This window comes from Mugil cephalus, chromosome 19 (genome assembly GCF_022458985.1).
Source record: "Mugil cephalus isolate CIBA_MC_2020 chromosome 19, CIBA_Mcephalus_1.1, whole genome shotgun sequence".
Classification (NCBI taxonomy): Eukaryota; Metazoa; Chordata; class Actinopteri; order Mugiliformes; family Mugilidae; genus Mugil; species Mugil cephalus.
Window position 1 is genome coordinate 21,792,797 of NC_061788.1, and position 23,398 is coordinate 21,816,194.

General features: G+C 40.6%; 2 protein-coding genes across 4 annotated transcripts; one reads left to right on the forward strand and one right to left on the reverse strand.

Moving 5' to 3' along the window:
* The first annotated feature begins 2,764 nt into the window (after positions 1-2,764).
* On the forward strand, positions 2,765-13,080 carry lmnb1 (lamin B1). Its single transcript, XM_047569404.1, has 11 exons — positions 2,765-3,321; positions 5,839-5,995; positions 6,084-6,209; positions 6,726-6,896; positions 9,102-9,227; positions 10,004-10,224; positions 10,297-10,525; positions 10,616-10,720; positions 11,191-11,310; positions 11,482-11,589; positions 11,876-13,080. Exons 1-11 carry the CDS (start codon positions 2,966-2,968, stop codon positions 11,915-11,917), a joined length of 1,761 nt encoding a protein of 586 aa, XP_047425360.1. The 5' UTR covers positions 2,765-2,965; the 3' UTR covers positions 11,918-13,080.
* Positions 13,081-14,662: 1,582 nt separating this feature from the next.
* LOC124996413 (E3 ubiquitin-protein ligase MARCHF3-like) lies at positions 14,663-21,313 on the reverse strand. 3 transcript variants are annotated; one of them, XM_047569405.1, is made up of 5 exons: positions 21,177-21,313; positions 19,154-19,464; positions 17,997-18,201; positions 17,704-17,913; positions 14,663-15,500 (listed from the first exon to the last, which is right to left on the reverse strand). In XM_047569405.1, exons 2-5 carry the CDS (start codon positions 19,405-19,407, stop codon positions 15,339-15,341), a joined length of 831 nt encoding a protein of 276 aa, XP_047425361.1. In that variant the 5' UTR covers positions 19,408-19,464; positions 21,177-21,313; the 3' UTR covers positions 14,663-15,338. The 3 variants fall into 3 exon arrangements, with proteins under 3 accessions (XP_047425361.1, XP_047425362.1, XP_047425363.1); XM_047569406.1 differs by lacking the exon at positions 21,177-21,313 and adding an exon at positions 20,581-21,136; XM_047569407.1 differs by lacking the exon at positions 21,177-21,313 and adding an exon at positions 20,304-20,339.
* Positions 21,314-23,398: the final 2,085 nt, after the last annotated feature.

A 23,398-nucleotide genomic window follows, 5' to 3' on the forward strand; every position in this document is an offset into this window, starting at 1 on the left:
GGACCGTGCAGACCAACTTTCTGGGGTGTTGACGGACATCTTCAACTCCTCCCTCACCCAGGCAGCCGTCCCCACCAGCCTAAAGACTGGACTGAATTACTATTGGCCAGTGGCCCTCACCCGACAGTGATGAAATGCTTTGAGAGACTGGTAATGACCTGCATCAAAACCTGTCGATGTCACTGTGGACCCACACCAGTATGCTTTCTGGAGCAACCAGTCCACAGAGGATGCAGTCTCCTCTGTGGTTCAAACCACCCTCACCCACCTGGAGAGTAGGAATGCTTAAGTTTGTGTGCTCTTTTTGGACTTCACATCAGCGTCAGAAAGGCACACCAGTACCTTTACTTTCTCAGACGGCTGAGACGTGCTGGTCTGGGCGCTCAGTTCTCATCTCATTCTACAGGTGTGGTGGAGGCTAGTAGCCAGTAGTCCTGTGCTCCTGCATCACTGTGTGGCAGCTGCTCAGCTGCAGAGAAGAAGGCTCTGCATAGGGTGGTGAAGGCTGCACAAAGGACTGTTGGAGTCAGCCTCTATCTGACTCCCTCTCTCTTTGTCCACCTCCCCTCAGGCAAGAGGCTGCGGAGTATAAAGAGCAGGACCACCATCCCAGAAGCTGTAAGACTGTTGAACTCTGGTGAAGCTGTGTGATTGGCAGAACTCAAGTGTTTTTGCACATTTAAAGTCTTAAAGCTTTGCACATCTAAAACTCTGTTTACATCTGAATAATCCATACTGCACTACTACCATCACTCATGCTGCTTGTTGCTGTTCTATATTTTTATTCTCATGTATATTTTTTCTACCCTAGCTAGCTTATCTTCTTTTATTTATCTTGTTAGACACAGCTATTAGTATTATGTACTGTTTACTTCAGTATCTATATATTATAGTTACTATGGGTAACAACCCGGGACCTGAGTGCATAATTTCATTCTAGCTCATGCTTCTGTATGGTTGTGAATGACAAATAAAAATCCTTGAATATGCACTGTAATCCCAGGAAATAAAGGCAAATAAAAACACAGGTTATTTTTGAAGAAACAGTTAACTCACGCAGTTCCTTATACATCAACATGATCACATCAATAATTGAACACATGGTTATACTTTTTTTTGAATGAGAGAACCCCAGAGTACTCATATTCTCTCAAATGTGACTTTACTGCATCTTGGGTGTGTTCACACCTGTAATTTACATTGTCATTTGTGATTGTATCTCCCAGTATGGATGCTAACGTAAATTCAGAACCAATGACAGACATTGACTTGTCACAAAACAGAAGTACAGGTGTAATAACAATGGCTCCTAATAAGACATTACAGCAAACTAACACTAGCAATCACTGACACAGTCACAGATGATGAAGGCTCTATGCCACAAGGCTGGGTAGTCAGATGACTTAGGCCACTGAACTCGGCATATATATTTTAAGATTGTAGCCCACTGTTTTAGAATTTTTCTAATCTAAATAAATAAAATATGCTTTGGGGTTAATATCTACATTTGGCTACACAATATATCACCAATTTCATGTTTTCACTCTCTGCAGTTCTCTGCAGTCCAGAGCTGTCTCACATTAAAATTGTGTGGCGTATTATGAAGCGCAAAATAGGAACAAATGAACCACTCCGAATCGTGGTTTGTATTACAGCAATGATCATCACCCACGGTAAATAAACGTCCTCTTTAGCTGGAAGAATTAGTCATATATTTTTATTCCCATGCTAAACAAGTTTAAGATGCATAACTTACTGCACTAAAGATAACTAGTATTAACTTTGTGCAGTAGTAAAGTATCAGTTGTTTCCGCACACAAGCCCACTGTTAATCATATTACGACTGAGAATGTTCCCAAATACATCCATTTTGTGTAATTAATTATCAAATTAAATAAAACTCACTTTGGAATTTATTTTCTATCAGAGATGTTTATAGACTCCTCTAGTCTTAAGTGCATTTTTAAGACCTGGGGACTTAAACTCCTGAAGACTAACATTTACTTTAACATTGTGCTCTGACCTGATCAATGACATCACATCTAAGTAGTATCAACTGTCCCATACTTCTGTAGTTTTACATATTTTTAATAACATTTTACTGTCAAATTGAAAATAATAAAATAAAATGAGAGAAAGATATACTGCACCAAAGAAGTCTGAAAAGAAAAAGTAAGCTTCCACGCCTGTGGAAAACAACGCATCAAGATGTAATGAATGAGTATGGAAAACAGTAGATGATTACAGTTGAATATTGTAATAATATAATATAGTATAGTATATTGTGTATAGCAACTGCATACAACACCGAGTGCATAATTACATTTAACAATCAACAATTAATTTGTCTATATAATTAATAACTATTTTATTTATGGGTCATTACAGTGGTCTATATTTGTGCTATTTATTTTGTTTTCGGGGATTACTAGAACAAACAAGGACTATAAAGTCTCATAAAGTTATCGCCGGTCCTTCCCCATTGTATTCTATCCTGTACTAGATCTGCAGTCAGTCCAAGGGAAATTACCGAATTCAGACTCAGCCGTTATGAAAATGTCCGGCAACGCTCGTTACTGATGCCGGGCCGCTCGGATTCAACGTACAGGGCGAGCCGCCAACTCAATCTATGTAACAGAAATCGACTCCGCCTGCTCCAGGTTGATTCGGCATACGACAGGAACATTTACAAACGAACCCCAAATCGAAGTTGAAAGAACGCATTGCGTCGTGCCACGCCATTGGCTGGTTGTACCCAACGTAACATTTTCAATAAGCCGCCATATTGGGAAGCCAAACCCTCTTTCTTTCGGTTAAGAAAAGATAGAATACACTATCAGGATTGTTTTGGGAAATACTGATTGTTGCTCGGCGACTCAGTCTAAATTCGATCGCTTGCACAAGTGTTATCTTGGTTTGGCTTTGTTTCTGTCTTTCGTACGGGTTATTTAGCCACTCTGCTACAATGGCGACCGCGGCTGCAACTCCTACCGGCCAGAAAAGCACGTGCGGCAGCAGCACACCATTGAGCCCGACCAGGATAAGCAGACTGCAGGAGAAGCAGCAGCTCAGGGACCTCAACGACCGCCTGGCTGTCTACATTGATAAAGTTCGTAGTTTGGAGTCCGAAAACGACATACTCCACCTTCAAATTAGCGAGAAGGAGGAGGTGAGGAGCCGCGAAGTAACCGGGCTGAAATCATTGTATGAGACCGAGCTAGCCGACGCCAGAAGGTCTTTGGATGACTCCTCCAAGGAAAGGGCCTGGCTGCAGATTGAGCTGGGACAGATCAAATCCGAGCATGAGCAGCTTCTGCAGAAGTAAGCCTTTAAAACTTTAATCGTGCTTTTGGGTCTAATGCGAAAACCAACTCAGAATGATTAGCACAAGCTCTGTGCAGACTTTGATTTTGGAGCCACTTTTGCAGCCTTACGTACGTAAGTCCGTGGAGGGGTTACGTTTTCTCGTCTGGCGTCATTCAAACTCGGCCTACTTTAAAAAAAAAAAAAAAAAAAAAAAAAAAAAAAGGAGGGAGCGGGGGTACTCCTAAATACGCTTATATTTCTTTCATGAAAAGTTACCGTTATCCACCCGCTATTGTTAACAGAGAATTGTCATTTTTTTGCATGTGTGAGCCATGTTTATTTGCTTTTAACCCCCTCATGGTGACAAGAAGAAAAAAAAAAAAGTCGAGAGCAAGGCGTTGGCAGAAGGTCCCGTGGTACCTTCGGGTTCCACTGGTAAAGTTAGTTAAAAACAAATGGAGTGGAATATGTGCGTTTTTTTCTGGTGTAAACATTTAACCAAATAGGTATTTGAGAGGACAAACAGCAACCTTGTATTAATCAAATACTGGGCTTGATGCTTTCTGTACACACTACGAGTGGTGTGTTGTCACTTGCTTACTACCCAGCTTGACAGCAGCAACTGTTGCTCCCAACTGTTGACCTAAAGCACATGAATAGACAATGGGGTGCGTTTCCTCCTGAAAGTGTGTTGTTTCAGCTGCGGTTTTAGTAGTATATTGCCTTTTACTTGAAATCTTTATATACATATGTGTGTGTGTGTGTGTGTGTGTGTGTATGTATATATACACACGTGTGTGTGTGTGTATGTATTAATGTATAAATGTAGTGTAATAATTTTTCACAAAAATCTCACATCATTTGAAATCAATGTAGCTGGACGGGATGGGCAGGAAGACCGTCGCCCTGAGCCACTGCTGCTGTTAGTCTAAATGAATGCAGCACAATTTTTTTTAAACTTTATAGGCCATAAAGTTACGTAATGCAATAATGACAGTAAAGGTATTGGTTCAATATGAAAACAAATTTTTGCAAATAATGCAGAAAAAGATACTTGGGGTAATTAACAAAAAATGGGGTTCTCACAAACCTTCTCTAGCTGAGCACACTTCAATTTTTCTGATATACTCAGTATGTGGAGCAGGTGAGGGTTCTCATTTCAGTGCTGTCTGTTGCTTAACTAGTTTATGGAGTACATTGTCGCATATTTAATCAACAAATATCCACCATTTTCTTTTTTCAACTTATTGCTAACATATGTCTCACAGCAAGGAACTTCTGTGTTTTAGCCAGCTGGGGCATTTTTGCGTTTGCGTCTTCTTTGCATGTGTAGATTTAGTCTGGCTTCCTCCTACAGTCAAAGGGCACTTTACAAGGCTCCAGACTAACATTTTGTATCCTCTCAGTTGGTGGAATGGAGAACAGTTTAATTAGCAGTTAATGAAGCTAAACAGGTATTCATATCACTTTATACTTATAATGTAGGTTTTTAGAGCCTTGCCCCCTGCTGGCCATGACAAAGAATGCAGGTACATGCCATTGTCTACACTTTTTAGGATGTGTTGACTTTTTGTATAGAATGCATACCACACAGCATTCCTCAAATAGTTTGTGCACTTGAACAGCAATCCCACCTGCCCATTGTTACCCAGAGGCACCGCATGAAAACACAGTTTCAGCACAGTACAGCATTTAGTCACAAACCCATTGAAACAGTTTCACTATTGACTAGGTAACCAAAACTCGGAGCCGGGATGGCATTAAATTAAATTAGTTAAATCAGAAAAATTTAATTTTATTAATGTAAAAACAACAGTCCTCTCCTCTGCGACAGACTGGTGGCAGCTAAATTCTGAGGCCCAAATAAACACACTTTCTGCCTCTTTACTCTATGTGGGGGAGGGGTTCCGCCCCACTTGGTCAAACAGACACACAAACCTGCAGTTGTTTAAATGTTGCTATGTCTTTATAAAGCTGTGCTGTCACACCCTGCTTGAGGTTATTGGCTCAGGGTTACACACCCTTTGCCCAAAGGCTATAGCCCAGAAACATCTCAAACACAGCAAAATAAAAAGAGAAAATATAGTTGCCAGAGAGCAAGTCTGCAGATAATGCACTCCTACACACTTCTGACAGAAGTGATGACTGAATGGAATTACTTTTGCCTGAATGTATTATTGCTTGAGCCATATGGGGTTTTCAGTGGCCAATGTCAGTATTTAAAAAGCACGGTGACTGATTTATTAGCAGATAGCCCACACTGGTTTCTCCACGAGTTTTTGGGGGCCCGTAAAGCCAGTCTATTTGGTTTAATTCTTGCTGCTGTTGTAGTTAACGTCAGTTAAAGAAAGATGCCAAATTGCATGGAATACTACAAAATATAAACAGAGTAGCATGTTTATAAATGGAATATAAAGGCATTAGAGGTAGTACAGGTGTCAGTTAGGTTCTTAACTCTGGGCTTTTAACTCTCCTAGCAGTCTCCAGCGTTCTGCACTGTAAACTCACTGTTCTTTGTCTTCCTCTGTCTAGCTACAATAAAAAAGATAATGAGGCAGCAGGTGCCCAGGCCAGGCTGAAGGAGTTGGAGGCTCAGCTGAACTCAAAGGAGGCCCTGCTAGCTACTGCACTATCTGAAAAGAGGGGCTTGGAGGCCACTCTGGCAGACCTGCAAGAACAGCTGCAGGAGGTATACTTCTCTACAATATGATGGCTTTCATTCCCATTTGCTACTAAGAGTTTATCTTGAGCCTTCCTTGTTTTTGTGCTTTTTTTAGCTGGATACAAGTCTGGCTCAGACCAAGAAGCACCTTGGAGAGGAGATGCTTCTGCGTGTTGACTTGGAAAACCGCTGCCAGAGTCTAACCGAGGAAAACGACTTCCGTAAGAGCATGCACGAGGAAGTAAGTATTTGATTCTTGGATGGTTGGCCTCATTTTGAGCAGTGAGTGGTGATGCTCACATTGACTTTTAACATCAGTAGCTCATTGGGTTATGTGTTATGTCTTTAACTAAGGCTATTATACTCTGTGTCAGAGCAGTTTCTCATTTGTTGCATTTACACTTGTAAAATATTCTGCCTCAAATCCATTCATTTAGTTGGCCAGGAAAGTAGAAAAGTATTTAACATTATGCATTTGGTTAGTATGTATGAACAAACAAGGCAATAAAATGAATTGTGATTTAAAATTCCACTGTATTGACTTGCCTCCAATTGATATTATAGCCTGTTGTAGCCATACTCTATTCTTGGAGTTTGGAGGTGCAGTTGTCACAACAGTGCTCATCAAAAGTACAGAAGGTATTAATTACCTCAGCTGAGGTGTCCAAGCCCTTCGGGTACACTGTGTTTCAATGGTCGGTGGTCACAATGTCACCTCAGAATATTGCCTGAACAAAGACTGTGTACTGTGCTTTAGGAAGTGAAGGAGGCCCGAGAGCGGTACGAAACCCGACTGGTGGAGGTGGACTCTGGACGGAAGGAAGAGTATGAATATAAACTGATTCAGGCCCTGGCTGAGATGAGGGCTCAGAACGAGGAGCAGATCAAGATCTACAAAGACAACATGGCGAGCACCTACGTGGCCAAAGTATGGACACACCCAGCCTCATAATCTGTACATGTCCTCCATACACATTTCACATCATATTTCATTCAGTCTGAAAAAAGATTTGATTAGGGATTACAATAGATTCACAACAACAAGTAAGGACTAAAAAGAAAAATCAAGAACAACAAAATTAAGAGTAAACTTATACAGCAAATACTTAAACAAGACATGGATATCCATCCAATAATATTATGTCTGAAAAGGAGTAGAAATAAGTAATTCTTCAGTATATATTATATTTATACATAATAGTATAAATTATAATGGTAGTTGTCCATCTAACAAACATCAGTAACAAATATAACAGTCCTTAGAGAAACCAGATCTGCTTCCACATCTAGATGCATCACAAGAGCCTTTTTATTTTAATTTTATTTATCTTTCTAAACCACTACAAATATAAAGTATATAAGTATCAGAGAACTATAAAGACAAAGTTTTTATTTCTCCTTGCCAACAAAATCCATGGCTGGAGGTATAAACATGGACAGATGCAATATCTCTTCAAATTGGGCCCCAACCTGCACTGGGATTCAAAAATGAACTGATTAGAATTTGACATGAATGACATTAGAATGACATTTTTAATTCTAAAGGTCCAACTTCTCCGTAACATCATAATGTTGTGCAGATATAGTTTCATTAAATGCCTTCTAGTCTTAAGTCTTACAAATATATATTCTAGGAGTCTAACAACGCATACCTGAACAGCTTACATTTGTTGTTGTTCAAATATAATGATAATTATTTAATGTCAAATGTCTTAACGTCCATCTTTATTTATTCACTTGAGGCGTTCATCCCAAAGCAAAAAAAATATTAGCGTTGTCCATGTGTGGCATCAAAAGTTTGTTTCATATAAATAAATATGTATTAGTGATTATTTCTAAATAATTCACACTGATGGTCAACAATTTATACTCAGTGAAATTCTCTCTTTGACATTTTCTTCCAACACTTAGGACCTGTGTCTAAATTGCACTAATGTTTATTTTGAGCTTTGCTTAATGGGAAAGCTAAAAATAATTTAAACTCTAGGTTACTGCAGGTACATTACAATCAACAGCTTTCTTGACTTGTATCATATCAGTTCCATTGGACTAACCTTTATTCTTGCACTTCTTAAAATCCTTGTACTGTTATCACTGCTTTTCAAGAAAACATTTGAGCTTCAATTTCTATCCTGATAGTCTGTGTGTAATGGCTGTGACAGGAGGAATGTGAACTCACTGACTCGTACATTGAACTTCCCTCAAAAGCTTTTAAAAAATTTATTGCATTGTATAATTGATGAGCCATAACAGAAACTTTGTACAGGTGCCTCAGAAGATTCAATTAGAAGTCATTTTTATAGCCACAGAATAAACTGTTATTGCTGATAGTGGTAACTGCACTACATGGTCCAAGTATGTCAAAACAACACTCCTGTAATTTAACAAGAACATGTTGGAAACATTCTGTGGTTCTACCTGACTGTGCATTATCAAATATTAGGTAACAGCAGGGATTTGATCCCACTCAGCCACACCAGTCATCCAAAAGGTGTGAAACCAGATTTTCCACAGTAACAGAAAAGCCCCCAACAACATTGACACAGAGTTGTCTAAATTATTTTTTGTTCAAAGAAAATCACACAATACTCCTGAGCTGTCTACCTGCAATGTGTTAAGCTGCAAATTCAGTGATGAAAAGTGAATCTAAAGGATTTTATTCCATAAACAGGAGGCAGGACAGACATGGGTGTAATTCTGATTTTACATTACATGGACCTTTAGTTTGATCCACCAAACATTAAAATAAAAATCCAAGACATGATCGAAGGAATTAATGTTTGTTTGGCAGGAGTCAGGTGTCCAACTGCTTGATTACTGACATGATAATAAATGTTGAAATGTTTTTGCCAACACACTATCACATGCTTTCTCTAGTATGTTGACAAGCAGGATTAAACCATTCTTCATAAATGGGACCCAAGTGTGCAACAATCTGTATTTTTACGCTCTAGAAATACGACAACAAGCGTTTGTAGAACAGTTACCGACGTATTAAATGTCACTTTACTAACTTCCTGCATGTCAGGAAGTGAGTGACGCGTCTCGGTTCCTCTTTCGGGGTGTGATGTGAAGGAAATCGTTTTGATGTTGATGTTGCTGAATTTCGAACCATTTGTGTGTTTTTATCCAGCTAGAAGACCTGCAGCGTTTATCAGAGATGAACGGAGCATCTGCCAACTCGGCCCGAGAGGAGATCAGAGAGTCTGCCATGAGGATAGAGAGCCTCACTGCCCAGCTGTCCGGACTGCAGAAGGAGGTTGACACTTGATTTTACTCAGCAAATGTTTGCTTTTTGACAAAATAGATTCTTAACTAGCAATGTTTAGTAGAACCCTGTAAAATCCTAAATGTTTATCTCAGGGCTAAATATAACATAAAGATTTTAGAAAGGTCTGTTTAGATGAAACAATCTCTTTTGATCGGCTGTACTGAGCTGAACAGATCCTCCTCTTGCCAGCACAGATGCATCAGCTTTGCTCCGTCTTTAGTTCAAGTAAATATGAAGTAGCTTAACAAGTGTGTTTTCAGGTCCTACTGATTCTTCAGTTTTTGTCTTAATTTATCTTTATTTCTTTATTTCAGACGTAATAATAATATTATAAAGAATGTTAATATAAAGGGCTGTTGATGGGTTACTTAAAGTCTTAAAGTGATAAACATTACTATGCCTCATGCATCCTCTCTACATAGGTTCTATGTGTGGTCACAACACAATGAGCAGAGGAGAGAGAGATAGATGAAAAAATCTCCTTTAAAAACAAACGGTTATGAATGCTGTCCGTATTCTGGAGCTCAGATGTATTTACTGACATACTAAGCAATTATAATAACTGAATTTTCTTACTGACCACCAGTCATGTTAAATACATTAAATATACTTTAAAGTAAACAAATACACGCAGCAGTGGTCACAAAGTCTTACACCAGGCTCAGTTTTATTTGTAGAAATCTGAAATCATATCTTGCAAAATGACACACTGGTTGTCTGCTTCATGCCCTGTGTTCATTTCTGACCTCCTTGTTTATATGCAGACTCGTGGTTGGCGTGATCGTATAGATGAGCTGGAGGCAGCACTGGTGAAGGAAAAAGACATGAGCCGCAAGCTTCTGGCAGAGAAAGACCGTGAGGTGGCTGAGATCCAAGCCAAGATGCATGAACAGCTGAATGAGTATGAACAGCTGCTTGATGTTAAACTGGCTCTGGACATGGAGATCAATGCCTACCGCAAACTTCTGGAGGGAGAAGAAGAAAGGTGAGGGTCCTCAGAGTGGTGGTGTGTATATTTTTTTTTTTTGTCTTTTGACACACTTTCTCTCTTCCCCAGACTGAAGCTGTCTCCCAGTCCTTCATCTCGAGTTACAGTGTCTCGAGCCTCATCCAGCAGTCGCAGTGTGCAAACCACTCGGGGAAAGAGGAAGCGCATTGATGTGGAGGAACAGGAAGCCAGCAGCTCAGTGTCCATCTCTCACTCTGCTTCAGCCACAGGATCCATTTCCATTGAAGAGATTGACACCGATGGCAAGTTCATCTGCCTCCACAACAGTGGACAGGAGGTGGGGGTTTTGTCCTATATGCTTTTAGTTACCTGCTGTCTTTTGTTTATTAGATTTAGTGTTTTATTTCTCCATCATTATCTGTCTCAGGATCAGGCCATGGTGGGCTATGAGATGGTAAAGACCATTGGAAATGCTGAGGCCACCTACAAGTTCACTCCCAAATTTGTCCTGAAGGCTGGGCAGAAAGTCACGGTAAGAGTTTGTTCTGATCCTCCTCAGCCTTTTAAGGACTTCAGCAACTGTAACACTGAACATAAATTACAAATAGTTGTTGTGTTTACAGCGTACTAAGCTAGCAGAGGAACCATGTTTGGATTTTAATAATGTGGTGTGTGTGTGTTTTTCCATTCATTATCTATTACTGCTTATCCTTAGACCATCACAGGGGCCTGAGGCCTATCCCAGCTCTCACTGATTGAGAGGCGGGGTGCACCCTGTGACAGTCTATTACAGGGCTAACACAGAGAGACAGACGCACACATCCACACTTACTGCTAATTTAGAATCACCACTTAATCTAATACGCATGTCACCAGACTGTGAAAACAAGCAGGAATACGTGGAGAAAACCCACACAGACAGGCCCCAGTCTACCAGTGTGTGTGTCCTCAGTCTGTCAGTATGGCATTGTGTTGAATATAACTGTGAGGCTTTGTGGGTAGGTCTGGGCATCTGATGCTGGTGTGAGCTCCAAACCTCCCACAGACCTGGTGTGGAAGAACCAGTCATCCTGGGGTTCAGGGGAAGACGTCCATGTGGCACTGATCAACCCCCAAGGAGAGGTGAGGGAATGCACACACCTCCATCCACCATCTCCACTTATGCTTTGTGCCTTGTGCTTTGTCTAGTCGTGTTATTTTCACTGATCATGTTTTTTTCCTGGAAAAAGCAACTGAACAGTTGTGTGTTAGTTTGGATGCTGGGTGTCCTGACACCTATTTTGTGTGTGGCAGGAAGTGGCAAAGAGAACCACTACATACAAGACTGTAGTAGAAGAGCAGGATGAAGATGATGACGACAATGGAGTAGAAGCCATTGAGGAGGACCTCTTCCACCAACAGGTGAGGCTTCAGCTCAGTACACAGACAATTTAAGTGCAGCTGCTAAAGGTATCCCACACATCCCACATTGCAGTAAACTTGCTCAGTTGTCACAGTATAAAGATGGCTCCAGGCTCCCACTCATTACATCTCCTCATGGTTAGACATTTCTTCAAACCTCAAAGTTGGTCTAGATGTTAAGATTACAATTATAGTCTGAAACTTATGCTCTAAAACTTGTAAACAGCCTGACCGTAGCATTGTGTTTGAATGGGACCATGATTGATTGTTTGTGGTGACTCCGTAGGGAGACCCTCGCGTTGCCAAGAGAGGCTGCTCCATCATGTGATCTAACAGCACCAACCAGCCACCACCTCCTCCTCCTCTTCCTCTTCCAGTGAGCCCAGCCAGTCTGCTGCCAACTGTAATACTAGAACTATTTTTCTATCTTTTGTAGTGTATTTCAGCAAAATGTATGACTTTATTTTATCTCTTTGTTTGTCATGAAATGCAAAACTGCTTTTTGTAGATGATTTCATCTGGGAAAACCAAAACAACATGGTTATTGAACAAAATATGTATTTGTAGTTCAGAACCTTTTCTTTCTTGAAACCAAGCAACACGGAACTAAACTCAAGGATGGGCTGTGAAAACAATGAGTCATGTACTGTGTTTTTTTTATTTTATTTTAATTTTGTATATCATTTTATTATTAATGTTATTGATGCTATTATTTTAGGCATTTAAAGCCACAACAAAAGCAACAATATGCCAGTGATCCCTGTAGATCAGCTGGTCTAGGTCAGTGTGTCAGTTATCTAAAACCTACTGTATGATTTTTAAATAAAAATAAAAAAAAATAAAAAAAAAATATAAGCAAAGCAGTACACTAGAATCTCTTTGGTAACAAGAGTTGGTGTAATAAGTTACTTCTTCCAGCTTTCTGGACCTTGACTGGACACAATGTCAGAATGACAGCATGGTATATGCTGTTCAGTGGCATTGGTCTAATAGACTAAAGAAAAAACAACATACAAGCAATGTATGATGGAATTTAGAATGTAGTGATATGACAGATTGTTAAATTTGTTGCATAATCTTAAATCCCCTCTTAAGTGTAGGATTGAAATTAAAATTGACTTTGGTGACTCCTGGTGGTAGTATCTACCGTTTAGTAATCAGACCTTACAGACACTACAAAAATGAACTGACAGTGATGGCACGGGCCAGTTTCCAACAGGAAGTCTGCATTTTCTGTGGCTTGAAATCATTTAACAGATTTTCTAATCACTTTCTTACACAGAGTTCTTTAATGTGATATCATGCAGCACCCACACGTTTCTCTTTGCTGACTTAGAATAAGCGTTGCACCACTAATTAAGAAGTGTTGATTGTATTCTTAACCTTTTGACATTTTTGAAGTGTTTGAAGTACCTTTTGTGCTGTGTGTTACTATGCATGCTATTGAGTCTGTAATCTTCATAGTTGGATTAAATGTTTTCTTGTATTTTACTTCGTTTCCCATTCATTATATACTTGTGAGGACGGGGACAGTGAGAAATACATTTTTAGAAAAGTAGACATCCGCAAATAACTAACTTGAAAATAATCATTTCAAGTTGTTCTGCCAAACATTTTTGTTGTATGCACAGTCCTCATTGTGAGGTTTTGGACAATTTGAAATTATCAGCACACTGAAATGCAATAATGCATATAACATTAAATTGTACCAAGATCGATAGAACTGTAGGGAACAGATTTCACTCTTTTGACACGTTGGTTGGACATGTAAGAGCTCACATGTGGCTAGCTGATTAGAAATTGAGGGCAGCCTGATGTTAAAGTGATGTCAGATGTTAAGGTGCAATGAAAAGGGATGAGGTAACCATGCAACTAAAGGTGTTAAAATGCTCAAGTCAAATGAACCTAAAAGTGTTGGCAGATGCACGCATTTAAACTACAAAATGGCAAGACTGAGTAGCTTAAGTCTCGATAAAGAAAAATATTTGCATAAATGTTACTGCTCAGAAAGACAGGACACACTATGACCAGATCTGGATTCAGCATGAGATGTGAAGCACCGAGGCAAGGATTAAAATCAGGAAGACCAGTGTGGAGTTATGAAAAACGTCCTTTTAGTTTTCTGCAAACAGACCTTAATTAGTCTGAACTTCTTCTCACACTTTTAAAATAGGTGCCATGATGTTACAGAAGTGTGTAAGATGTTAAGAGCGGAGCAGGGTAAAGATGAGAGGAAGTGTGTGGGGTGCAGAGTCTAAGTTTGTTGCATTACATGAAGTTCCTGTGCAGCAACACCTTACACTTAATACCTGCCATAACAGCACCATGTTTTCTGAACAATTAAAACAAGAACTTTGTGCTCTCCAGAACCTTTCTCAGGTTACAACAGTGGAATTCATAATAACATGTTGGAAATAAATTCTGATATATTAAGTATTTGAAACCAATATGGATTGCTTACATGTGTTGCATGAAACATAGGAAAATGTGTTTAAAGCTGTAACAAAAAGTTATAATGCAGTGTAATTCATGAGCATCAATGTGATTTCCTTTTCATTCTGAGCTATACTGATTTCAAAGCAGATGGGAGTTTAAGTTCCTAGTTGAATGTATAATTTCTAGATATTTCCAGTCAAATTGAGCATATTTCAGGATTTTACAGTCTCTAAAAATCATTCTATGGAGCTTCAGTTTGAAATATGTGGATAAAGTTGGATTATCAATATTGACAGTTTATCTTTAACATTCTTAATCATGTTCAGTTGTTATCCATGGTTAGAATATATCCTGGGCTTCACAATTACTCTTGTTCGCTGTCTCCACACTCTAAAGAAGGCGCAGAAAATGTGTAGGTGTTTTTTTAATGACTCCAGCCCATTAAATTAGTGCCTGGACCTGGATTTTTTCTGCATCATTTTTCCATTTTCCTTTATATTCTGGACTTTATTTGAACTCGTAACAGTGGGAAAGCACAGGCTCAGTTCTGTTATCAGTAAGTGGAAACAATGGATCAGAATGTACATGAGATTCACATGAGCTCAATCTACAATCTAAAATGATCACAACAGCTTGATTGTATTGACATTGTATTTTATTTTCTACATCAACACACATGAACCTGAACAAGCAAAAATGTTTGACATAAAAAAATAACCTTTGGTTTAATCAATAAAAGTGCCAAAGACGGGACATAATCACACGGACTGCAGCTGTTGGCATACATGCACCTGTAACAGCAGACGACTGTAAGGCTGTGATTCAGTTGAGACGTGTAGCTCTCTCCAAAAAGAGTTTAACCAACTTCATATCAAATGGGTTCATCTTTTCCTCCATGTTAATGGTCCTTAAAGGAACAGCCTTTGTTTTGAAACTGGACTTTACAAATGTCAAACTGTTCTTTAAGTAATACTAGAGCCATAATGTGTCCATTATTAAAGTCAAATTTCAAAGAGCTTTTACATAGATCTGTTACTGTGGATTACTGTCACAGCCTTTACTTCTGTTTGTCAAGCGAAACTCTCCAGTCCCAATCAGGAGCCGGGGTGGCTGCTTCATCAGCTGACAGCTTCTATCAGACAACCTTTCACTATGTTCACAGTGAGTTTGTGAAAAAAGTGCTGCTTGGACCATCTTACCTGTGGCCATTCACACACGTGACATCAGCTCTAGAAAAACATCAGAGCTTTAAAGTGCAACGAGAAGAGAAGACGAACAGGGTCCAACGAGAGCCTGTCCGGAGCGGTCTCTGCTCACACGACCGACTCTTTGAGCGGCTGCTTCCCTCGCTGGGAAAGGCCTTGTAAGGAGTGCAGCGCCGAGGCATCACCGCGTGACCTGGGAAGGAGGAGGACCACTTTCTGATTGGACTGACGCCACTCACTGTACAGTCGACAGTGATACCTGAGAGATACCTGTGAAAGACATGTTGCACATTAGGATGTCGCCTGAAACGCATCTTCATGATGAACTAACTAAAATGAATTTTGCAGTAATAAAATGACATTAAATACGCCGCAGTGCCTGGATTCTGTGCCAAGTTTCACTGACCCCGGATGTGTGGCCAGAGGCATTATCTTGTTAAAACTTCCAGTTTAGACATTGATGGAACAGAGCACATGCAGAGGGGAGCATGTGGGTTTCAAGGATGGCATAATATCACAGACAGTGAGATGACCAACACCAGCAGCACTCATGCATCCCCAAACCATGACCCTGCCTCCACCAGTTTTTACAGAAGGTATTGTACATGCTGGAGATAATGCTTCACCTGGCCTCTGTGTACCCTCACATTAGCAGGAGGAAGATAAACTAATCTGACCACAAAATCTTCTTCAGAGAATCTGTATCTTGGGGCGTGTTTCCTGAGTTAGGTTCCTTGTTACAGCTATTTTTATCTCTGAAGAACTTTCAAATGTACTGGCTGTATACAGACACAAAGCACAACAACAGAAAATATCTCAGGTACTTTTGTGGAACCAATCAATTTTAAGTTTTCAATGGTTGTTTTAGGATTTGTTTAGTATTTTATCTGTGACTGTACTAAAATAAATTGCACTCAAAGGCCTAAGAGTGATTCTTAATACAATATTTCATAAATGCATGGGGTGTCTGAAAACTTTTTTCCACTACTGTACATGAGTTCACTGTGCATGGTTAGTGCTGTTCAGCAGAAATACAATAACTTCTTGACATTCCATGCTTGGGAAATAAACAAGTGAAACCCAAGTGCAGTATAATATGTTGCTGGAACTTAAGACTTGCCCACATTCATACACGGAGCTTTAATTACCAGTAAAAGGTTGGTTATTTACAGTGGAGGCCTGTCACAAGACATGAAGAGGCAGATTGTAATCTGTTAACAACCAACACGAATGCTAGACCACACTGAAAAACTAATTCAGTTCAGCTGCAGCCCTCAGTTGCATTAACTTGTGTGACGTTTTTCACCAGCATTCAGGATGTCGCATACTGCAACACACGCTCACCACAATGTGTACCATCATTTGAAGCCCACCAGTAGAGCACAGCAGATGCACCATGCATCAGCAAGAAGAACACCGTTACTTCTCTGAAGAGCTCACAGGCATCAAATGTGAGACTTTACACGAGGTGTGTGTTTTGACGTTGAGCTAGGTCTGCCCTGATGATTGCTGACTGATATGACCATTTCTCAGTAATCTGAAATGTTGCTTTGCCTGTCAGAAAATAATGACATGCCTGTTATATTTTCCCACTGATCGCAGACGTGTACCAAGGTTTAGTTTAGTTTAGTTACTGGTAAAGTATCAGAAGATGTGATCCAGCAGACTCCCGCGAATACAGCTGTGTGGATTAAAAAGCGCAGCATTTACATGCAGTGGTGACTTCAGGCAGAGATGTAGCATAACCATAACAAGCTGCTTTCAAAAGACCACTCTGAAATGCTTTCACCAATGAAAAGAAACTGTACATGAATGTAGCTTTACACTCAGTACAGCTGCTACTTGGCAGTTAGGTTGATGTTGAAATCAGGGCCGTGCCCTGAGAGAGTTCAGGGCATGGCCCAAGTCCCATCCACTAACATGGAGGGGGTGGAGCTTTCCCATACTGAAGCCAGATACCAGAGGGAGCTCTACTTTCTTTGGCTTCATTTTAGAGTAGCTGTCATCCATCTTTACACAGTCTATGGTTCAGTGTGGCTGAGGTTAGATCTTGAAGATTATGGCTGGTCATGATGTGATGCAGCAGAAATCCTTCCTGAAACTGCTCTGATAGTACTACACAATTAAGAACCTATACCTCTGAAAAGCCTAAACTCTTTTGGGATTCACATCAAAAGGTCTTTACTTGACTTATTTTTCTTAAGAAATTTCAGATTGTGTTGTATAAAAAAATGTGTTACAAAAGGGTAGTTCATTAAATGAAAATATCTCCATATTGTGCGTTAAAACAAAGGGAAGTTATTTCATTATTGAATAATATGTCATTATTTATACGTTATTATAGGTTAAAATCTAAACTTAAATCCATTCAACACCCCTGTCTTACTGATCTTATGCTGTATGTATAGCTTATGTAATAAAAACGTATAACACCCACAAACACAAACCCACAAACATGCTTTTGGATACCAACCAGAGTCCAGAAAAGATAGATGGTGAAGAGGGCAACGGTCAATGCAATGAGCCCCACAGCCTCCATTCGACTGGAGAAGTTGAGGTGATCTATGGCACCACGAAGGCAGAGCCAGCCAGAGATGGTGGCCAGAGGAGTGATGAGCAGAAAACACACCATGTCACCAAACAGTGTGCGCTTCTCCTGCCGAAGCCCGGGATTCTGTAGCCACTACACCACCAAGAATTAAAGCAGACAGCGTCAAATGTGAGGGAACAAATGAGTGAAACTTAATCTTCCAGACCGTCCTCTACCTCGAGAAGCGGTCTGGACTTCCTCTGCACAGTGAACTGGTAGTGGCAGAGCTCACAGAAGCTGGTCCCTGAGGCAGACAGCCAGTGTTCCAGACAGCTGCGATGGATGGTGGCCAGAGTCCCCGAACATTCACAGGGGGACAGCAGCTCTTCCTGGGCTCCACTGTCATGACAGATACGGCACATTGGGTTCTCTGGTATGGCACTGGGGAGGAGAATGAGACGGATGCATTACATTAACTACTGTGCCAGTGTGTACTTTTTCCAGATACATGTACTCCTGTAGTAGAAGTCATGCAACAAATTTCAGAGTTATCAAGGAAATCAAAGAAGCCTGGGAGTACCCTGGATGCAATTAAAACTCTTTAGACCCGTCTCTGAGACACTTGGGGTTTCTTTTGTCTTCATGGTGTAATTGTAGCCAGTAATACTAATTGACCAGGGACAGGTGTCCTTCAACTACAGACTCTGCACTCAGAAGTGTGAGACGGGGAAGGGATACATTTTTTATAACTCTTTTCAAAAGGAGAGGAGACAAATATGCTTAATTTATGCAAATGTGTGTTATCACACTGTGTGTGCATAAATTAAATACATGCATGAAGGAAAGGCAAAAAGGGGAAATTGAGAACACTGCTTATTTAGTTTTTGCAATATTACTAGTGGTAATATTATGATAATATACACAAAGACTCACAAATACAGTATTTTTGGAATAGTGTCAATAGTGTCATAGTTCTTGTCAAGAGAACCATCTCACAGGGCTTTGAAGCTGAACTTGCCATTCATAAGGGCTCTTTCTCTGTCCATCTATTTCAGCTGGCTCTCATTTTTGTCTGCTTTTGGGATTTGGGGGATTTTTTGGCAGTTTTGATGATACCGGTTGTATTATTGCCCTCTAACTATTGCCAACTGAATCCATGCAAGTTATATATAAACCTTTTATTAAGTTATATGTAAAATATAGCAGTTTTTAAGATTAAAACACAGGCATCTTGAATGATGTATGTATAATGTATCTTGTACGCTGACAGTGTGTATGCAGTATATTGAATACAACAAAACCTATCAAGATGTAGCAGCTGTAAGTTGAGTTGGTCATGTCAGAGTGACCTGGACTATTTATAAGCTGAATTAAGGCACAATCCTTGACCTACTGCTGTTTGCTGTAAGCATCCATCCCTGCAGACATCAGTTGACCTTCCAGCCCAGTCGGCATCTGTGCGTAGTACTGAACCTGGTCGCTGGTGGACACGCTGCACTCCTCCATGGTTTTACCAGGCAGAGGTGGCTCCTCAGAGCACCCACACATGGTTTCACCAAGGTCCAGCTCTGACTGGGATCTCACATGGACTGACAGGCACTGGCTTGGCAAAACTTCTGGCAACAGTGTGCAGTGACTGGTCGTCATGATGGCAGACAGTCGAATGCTGAGGATGCTCTTAAGGTCTCACTGGGCATCTCCCATCTACAGAAACAAGAGAGGGGATTCAGAATAGATCCACAACCCCCTTCTCTGCAAACCACACAACTAAGCACTGATACAGTATGTACACAACAATATGATAAATGTCTGTCTGTTTTTGGTCTCCAAATCTCTACATCAACAACAACGTTTACATGATGTTTCTGTCATAACTATAGGAGATTATGGCCTGGGACAAGCTAAAATCACACAAAACGAAAATCAAATAACATCCATCAAGTGTGGAGAATGTACGCATTGAAAATCAGATAAATACAGAGCTTCTCATAACCTCCAGCATTAAGGGAGGAAATAGCAAGAAAACAAGCCTTAGAATCCTAGCAGGCATTCGACACTACCCAGCCCTGAAGCACTCATTCTCTCACTGTACAATTTACTGTGCATCAGTCACAACTGACTGACTGACACTCACAAAACACAGACAGATCTGCTTGAATGCTTTATATCTGGGAATAAAGAGCAAAATCTGAACTTATGTAATATATATATCCTTTCAACCCCAATGAAATCACACACTTGAAGGTCAATGAGAAATGGGGGCTGCAACTGAGTATTCTGAACAATGTATGTACTGTATGAACCACTGCCACACTATAATGACACACACACAGCTGCTGCTTAAAGGGGCATGTGTTTAAATGGAATGCAGTACGGAGATCATTTCTCTGAGTTTACTTCAAAACAGCAGTATATTTATTTCAACTAGCTATAGCTCTGTGGCCTTAGAATGGCCTTATCTAAAAGGGGAAATGCTACAGTTTATTCCTACCTATGCTTCATGGATGCAGCCTGACACACACACACACACAGGAACAACTCACAAAACATGAAAAACAGCACAAGGTGTTGATCTGGCCTCCAAATTCAGTAGATCCCAAACTGATCAAGTATCTGTGGGATGATCCACAGAGGTCCCTCCCTTCAACCCATAGGACCTAAAGACCCCCACTAACAACATTCTGTTTCCAGACACCACAGGACACCCTCAGAAGACTCATGTCCATTCTCTGATCACACACAACTGTTTTGGAGACACAGGGGAGACCTACACAATAAAGAAAGGTGGTCATAATGTTATCCCAGGAAGTCAAATAGCACCTTTTTGTCACCAACACATTTACAGTCGCTCCATCGACTGGCTGTATAAAATACTACGCTTTAACATCTAGAAATAAATTGAGGGCTATTTTGCAAAGGCGTGTTAATAATACAGTATCGCCAATGTAAAATCAAACATTAGTTCCCATGTAGTGTCACCTAGGACACAAACACCTGAGGAATCTAGTAACAAGTTGAAAAGTTTAGTCTGAGTCTTATCTAAGCCACGCCTACACACTCTGACGTCATGCTGCCGTCTGTTTATCTCTTCAACGTCTTGTAGTTTTGTTGGGCTAGCTAGCTAAAACATGCGAACAAGTAATTGCATTCCCATTGCAGCTGACAACGAATGACGCTTGCACATATTTGACAACAGTTGCAAAGCGGGGTTAGTGAACTGCTGCAGTGTCAGCAGCGGTCAGTGCTGCTCTGTCAGAAAGCAGCGAGGTCTTCGGCTCCGGTCATGAGGCGGTCGGAATGTCTGAGAAGTGAAAGGCGCTGTTTTGACGGCCACATTTAGAGGAAGTCACCGTACCGTAGGCCTTGCTAACTACCAACGCGTTCCCTCTAATGTCTTTTCCGGAGCGTTCACTTACCTTTGAACGACGTCTGGAAATACAGTACCGCCAGCTTGAATCACAAAGACAGATATTAAGTAGCAGTTTCTCCGTCACTTCTCCTATGTATCTAACTGTAAAGTCTTCTTCCATTGGGTTTTATTGTCGGTTGGCAATCCAATTGGCACATTTCCGCCGCCTACTGGACTGGAGGGTAAATAAGCGGGGCCACATATGCGCATTGCTGCCATCTGCTGTTTAGTTCTGGATCTCTCAGGCAAGATGATATTTTACCATTGGCACAACATGCAAATTGATCATGTTACAACAAGAAACTTGTACTCTTGCTACTCTTCTTATAACACGAGAGGGTGTGTATTTATTCTTACATTATCACATATCAGAGGGTCCAGAGGTCCAGTGGGTGAAATGCACTCGCACAAAAGCAGCACTGCAACAAATCAGTTGCAGTAATATTCGGAGTGCAATGCTGGTGGTGGTCTGGAGACTATCCCAGCTGTTACTTGTCGAGAGGCAGGGTATACCCTGGACAAGTCACCAGTCCATCACAGTGCTAGGGAACTGAACAAAACAAAAACATTTTCACTATTTGTAATTTCCTAATGACTATTGTATCTTCATCTGGAAGATGTCGCCTCTTAAAATCTGATGTAAAAGCTGTGTAGCTGTTGCTTCCCGTTTAAATGCAGAATGGTTCTACTTTTAATGCTTCACAGCAAGTGCAGCCTAATTTCCATTAGACAGTAACAGTGGAACTTTACTAGTGGACTCCACAAGAAAGTAAAGCAGGAGGTAAACAAGGGAAGTGAACTGAATGTGTTTTTGACCTCGTTTCCTGCTGTACTGGTGATGCAGACTGTTGTCAAGACACCTAATCAGTGGAAGTCTTCAGAGACTTCACTGAGCATAACAGGAGGAAGGATCTTCCCTGGAAGGGAAGTATTGGTGGAATAATGCACTGCCTTTGAGACACTTCTCAGCAGTAAATCTTGCTTCTTCAGCACTAAATTTTGATCTTTTGCGTGTGTTTTCAAGTAGTCAATGTCAAGGTTCAAGAGTTTTTTTTTTATTGTCATTTTAACCATTTATAGCAGGTAGTGAGATGAAACGAGTTCATTATCATGGAGCTACATGAAGACAGAGGCCTAAGTACAACACAGGGGAGTCGGCATTAAGTGCATGTGTGCAAGCCTATGAAGACAGTTGACTGTGTAGAGCGTACAAATATGCAGATGCAAATGGTAGTAGTGCTTTTCTACCTACTCAAAGGTACTCAAAGTGCTTTTACAGTCAGACACACATCCACCCATTCGCTCACACAAGCACACACACATTCACACACCAGTGCCAGTTGCACTGGGAGCAACTGGGAGTTCAGTGTCTTGCCCGAGGACGCTTCGGCATATGGCACACTGTGTCATATGTGTGTGCAGTGGGCTGGATAAAGTTTTTGATTTGATTGCGATGAGTGAGTGTGTGTATTGTGTTCAGTCCAGTTTTTGGAAGTCCATGAGTCTGATGACTAGAGGGAAGAAACTGTTACACAGTCTAGTTGTGTTGGCCCGAATGCTCCCATAGCTTTTCCCACAGGGAAGAAGCATGTGTGAAGGGTGTGTGGCGTCATCCTTCGCAGATTCACTGTGTGGTGTGAATTGTTATGATGGAGGGAAGCTGTCCTCACTATCCACTGCAGGCTGCTGTGATCCAGGGTGGTGCAGTCCCAAACCAGACAGCGATGCGAATGTATTTATTTATTTGGATCCCTTCTTCCTGGGGTCCGCTCAGTATATAACAATAAAAAAAATGAGGCATAAACATACACAATCAAAGCATTATAGGTAGATTTACAAAAACACCATAAGTAACAATAAGTAACAGCGCAAAAAGAAACTCACGCAAACAAACAAATAATCAAACAAAACTAAACAATAATCTAAACACCTAATACTGTCTGTATCTACTGTCTGTATCTAAGAAATAACATATCTAAGAAAACCAAAAAATAAATAAAAATGCTCAGGATGCTCTTTATGGTCACTCTGTAAAATGGTCTGGTCACTGTAAAATGTGCTCAGAATGGGGGTGGAAGAAGAAAATTAGGATTTTCAGCTTGTTTTAAAGAATGAGACTGGTGTAGTGTCTCATAGTGGTAGACAAATATTCAGGAGTAGACAGGATGCAGCCCACACAGCCTTGTGGGACAGGGCCTTCTTCACATGCAACTCTGGCACCAGAAGTGT

Coding starts and splice junctions, on each gene's coding strand:
- lmnb1 (XM_047569404.1), top strand. CDS start 2,966: ATGGCGACCGCGGCTGCAACTCCTACCGGCCAGAAAAGCACGTGCGGC. Junction 10,526..10,615: donor TCCACAACAGTGGACAGGAG/GTGGGGGTTTTG, acceptor TATCTGTCTCAG/GATCAGGCCATGGTGGGCTA. Junction 11,311..11,481: donor TGATCAACCCCCAAGGAGAG/GTGAGGGAATGC, acceptor TGTGTGTGGCAG/GAAGTGGCAAAGAGAACCAC.
- LOC124996413 (XM_047569405.1), bottom strand. CDS start 19,407: ATGACGACCAGTCACTGCACACTGTTGCCAGAAGTTTTGCCAAGCCAG. Junction 18,202..19,153: donor GATGCTTACAGCAAACAGCA/GTAGGTCAAGGA, acceptor TCTCCTCCCCAG/TGCCATACCAGAGAACCCAA. Junction 17,914..17,996: donor AGTCCAGACCGCTTCTCGAG/GTAGAGGACGGT, acceptor TTGGTGGTGTAG/TGGCTACAGAATCCCGGGCT.